Consider the following 4,404-nt stretch of genomic DNA (forward strand, 5'->3'; position numbering starts at 1 on the left):
GTTGGTTATCAATGTCTTATTCTCCTCTTCATGACTCACCACACATTTTCAACAGGAGACAGATCTGGACTGCAGGCAGACCATTCAAGCACATTCATGCAGTGCTAGCACATCCAGAAAGAGACTTGGCATTGCCTCACTATAGTAATCAGCAGTTGTTAAAACAACACTGCATTTGTTCAGTATGCATGCCAAACCAAAAGACATTTACCAAAAAAAAAGAATTTTGGTATGAATACGTTTAACATTATAATGTGTATACACTGCTATTTATATGTGCCTAGAACATAATTTGGCTCAAGATTAGAAAATAAATCCCCTAAACAGATGAAACACATCAAATAAATCTGTTCAATATTTTTGCTATTCATTACTGCAGGCTTTGTGGATATGTATTATTGAGCGAAAAACTTCCATATCTATTAAAACCCCTGACTGTGTGTGACCAGTTCACCCAACAGCTGCACTCTCAGCTGGAGCGCCTGACATTTTCTGTTTTCTTTCATTCCCATTGTGTTTTATATCCACGTGTGACATTGTCTGAGCCACTGAATGCATCTCTCACTGACCTCTACACAATAACACAAACTCCAGCGTTAGCACCGCTGAGAGCTCACTTCATTTCAGCTGATGTGTGTAGATGGCCAATGAATGCTGTGTTGCTGTTAATGGGACTCACGCCACCAGACGAAGATCCCACCAAAGACCAGCAGCACCAGACTGAGAGGCAACAGGACCACGATGACCCTGTGCAAGTCTGCAGAGACACAAACAGGTCTTTGTTACACGCTCAGTGTAACCTGCTGCCACACATTCATGTTTACAGACATCTGAAGCAGCTTTGTCATTTCTATTTCAGTGAGTTTGAACTAGTGACCACTAGGGCTGTGTGATGTTTATCATATAGAATGACCCCAAAATTTAAAAAAAAAATAAAAAAATGGGGGCAAAATTTCCACTGTATGCATTTTTGTCTCACATTTCTAAAGCGATTTCAAACAATGAATTTTTTTTCCCAAATATCAGCATGATTGCAAATGTGATATTGCTTTTTATAGTCCAGTATACAAGAAGTTTCTATTGTCAATGTTGCTCTATATTGCTAACACAAAGAGTTTCATAAATAATTAATTTGTCACATAAATCAGCTTTTTAAATTAATCGATTCAATGAGCCATTCATAAAAACAGACACTTGCTTGTACCTGAATAAATCAGCTGCTAAAAAAATGTTAAATGAATGATTCAATACTTTTTTTAAACATTATTCTCATAAGTTCAGCATAAATTCATGTAAATGCTGCTTCTGTGATATTTCTGCAGTACAAAAAAAATTGATTTTATTAATACTGATTTCATTTTATTGTTAACAGCCTACATTGTCTTTTTATTCTAAAATAATTTATTGAATAAATTTAAGAATTTGACATGAAATAAGATGCATACATCCAATAAGGTTAGAAAAAGATGCCCTTATAAAGGTAACAATGGAAATCAGTTTAAGGTGGAAAAGTTACTATCACTACTGTGAAGTAACCACTGCACAGAATATGAAGTTATGAAAAGGTTTGGGAGATATCTGTCCACATTAGACCTTAACCAGCAAACGTACTGACACACAATCACACTCAGCAAAGTAGCTTCTCATTTACGCTATCGACAAAATCCTGGAAAATATTGAGATATCATCTTTTTGTCAATATAGCACATGACTACTAATCAAAGGCCATCAGCTTTGATAATTGTGCCATCTCTCTTATAATAAAGGTGGCCAATGATGGTTCAGAATGGATGTCGTGCAGAGAATACAGATCTTGAAGAGAGTGAGAATACACTAAACATAACAAGCCTATTTCCAACGTCATTCTCTGATTGTGGCTCATTTGTAGATAGCTTTCAGAGACTCACTCAAAAGGTGCTTCTCCTGCTCGGTGTGGTCGGACGAGTCTGTGTAGAACGAGATGTCGTGATAACTGCCGTTCTGTCCTGTGGGTCACATTGAAACACCAGTCATAAGCTGCAAACACCCATTACACTTTACACAGTTGCCTGAAAATTAACTACAGCCTACAAAGTTCACTGCATACAACACACAGCATTTAAAGGGTTTCTTTTCTTACAAGATAGCATTTGTGTTAGAGGGAAGAAATCATCTTTACTGCAATGAGAATGAAATGGAAAATAGTTATTTTATGCAACAGATTTAGTAACTGTGTCTAACATGAAACATTTACAGTTGTGTGATGAACTGCTTCTCTCTTTAATTGTGTCTAGTGCCATGAAACAGCGACAGAATTGGACGAGACATTAATTATGTACATAATGGAGACTCAGCCAGTGATGAGAACTCAATCTGTGAATATTTCTGAAATTACTTCATTTGCAGCCAATCGAACTGTTTGCTGGTTAATGTGCTGCTATAGGAATGAGAAATGTTAAACAGTAAGAACAGGAGAATGAATAAATGCACATTAAGCTCATGCAGGCTACTTCATCAGTACTCAGTATTTAGCCTAATGTTTCATATTCACATGAACTTGTGTTGTGATCTTACCTTCATATATCCTCCAGAGTCCGGAGTGAGAGCTGCTGTACTCCAGGCTGGAGTTCTTCCCTTCATCTACATCTATAATGTACCAGTATTCAGTGCCGATGGACACGGCGAGCAGGATGAAGCTGAGCAGCCCGCACAGACCCACAGAGATCACAACTGTCCCAAAGTTCATCTTCATCAGCTAGAAAATCCCTCTGATGATTCATTGATTTTGAGCACCGGCTGCTCTCATTCAGGTCCTCTAAAGCCCAGTGCGTTCAGACAAATTAAAGCACACGATTCCAGCTTTATTTCTCCAGATGTTTTCAGGCTGAAGGAAGAAGCAGCTCTCAGCAACAGCTGGATGAAGAAACCGCAGGGTTTTCCTCACATCTCTCGAGTGAGAGCAGAAGCTCAATCTACTCTCTCACCTCAGTCTCGCTCTCTGTGCTGCATCTGATCATCAGCCACGAGGTGCTTTCTTTTCTCTTTATTTGTAAATAGATTACTCTCTATATAGTGGCTTGTAAATACAGATATTGTTAACACATCCTGCAGCTGTTTTATGTCAAGAGTGAGCACATTACTCAATTCAACAGAAAAATTCTTAAAGTGGAAGATATTTGTTTTGTTTTGTTTTGTTTTGTTTTAAGCATGAACTAACTCAAAGACTATAGAATACACAAGACATGTCACTCGTATAGTTTTGAATGGGGAAAAATGCAACGCTCAATATGGCTGGTCAATCGCAGGAAGCCCCACCTTCTGAATGTAGGAGCCAATCGCTAATTGGTAAAGTCGGCATCACTACAGCTGCCGTTAGAAGCGTCCCGGTAGCTATAGAAACATTCAGCATTCTAAAGCCCCGTTCACACCGCAAGCGACTTTTTCACTGCTTGTCGCTTGTGAGCAACCTCTACCTATATAGCACATATAGCTCATTTTATAAGTGCTATACAGGTAGAGACTTTCACAGAAACCTCTCCTGCCTCATTCTTATCAGAAACTGCGAAACAAAACAACTGCAACACCGTAAATAACGATAGCGGAATTAACATACAGTTTCATGTTATTAAAGAACATTTCATTTTATAGTCTGGTAATCCCAGGAAAGTACCCAGACACATAACTGTACATTTAAATGCTGAAAAATAACACTATCGTAACTGTTTAGCCAGTTAGACTAATCTCTTAAACGACATGGTAATGGTATTCTCGATAATCAATAATATCTTCAAAGCCATGAACACATTTTTAAAATCTTATACAATTTGAAAGCATTTATTATTTCTCAACGTTGTGCAGTAAAATTTACATTATTAAAGGTTGACTTTCTAATTCATGAAGACGACATGAAGTAATGTGCCAAAAACGTGTCTCAGAGAAAAATAAAGACTTTTTGAGATGAAAATAAAATTATTGTTATAACCACGAGATGACAGTTTAGGATCACTCATTGTCTGCAGCTGCCATTTCAACCCTAGTTTTTTAAACGTCTTTTGATTATTATAAAATAAATATATTAACCCATTTTGTACTTTATCGAACTGAAGTATAGCAAGTGCAGGAAGTCACAAAGTCACTTGTCATTTAAGAAATAAATAAGTATTGTTTTGATTAATCCTTTTTCCTACTACTTGTTTCACTTCTGTTTTAGTTTTTATAACCAATTCTTACTATGTGTTTCCAGAACCCTACTATCACTACCATTCGCAAACCATGCATCACACACTGTAGGCAGCGCAATCTTAACAACCTGCACACTTTGCCTGCTAATACACTACTTTTTCTATTGGTCTCTGGAATTGCCAGTCTGCTGTAAACAAAGCCGATTTCATTACTTCTATTATTAGTCATTCAAAGCTAAATCTC

General features: G+C 37.2%; 1 protein-coding gene across 1 annotated transcript; it reads right to left on the reverse strand.

The window, feature by feature from the left end:
* Nucleotides 1–224: 224 nt before the first annotated feature.
* LOC109055466 (transmembrane protein 235-like) lies at nt 225–3,264 on the reverse strand. The gene is made up of 3 exons (XM_042759336.1): nt 2,554–3,264; nt 1,908–1,985; nt 225–757 (listed from the first exon to the last, which is right to left on the reverse strand). Exons 1-3 carry the CDS (start codon nt 2,729–2,731, stop codon nt 666–668), a joined length of 348 nt encoding a protein of 115 aa, XP_042615270.1. The 5' UTR covers nt 2,732–3,264; the 3' UTR covers nt 225–665.
* Nucleotides 3,265–4,404: the final 1,140 nt, after the last annotated feature.

Source organism: Cyprinus carpio, chromosome A7 (genome assembly GCF_018340385.1).
Source record: "Cyprinus carpio isolate SPL01 chromosome A7, ASM1834038v1, whole genome shotgun sequence".
NCBI lineage: Eukaryota > Metazoa > Chordata > Actinopteri > Cypriniformes > Cyprinidae > Cyprinus > Cyprinus carpio.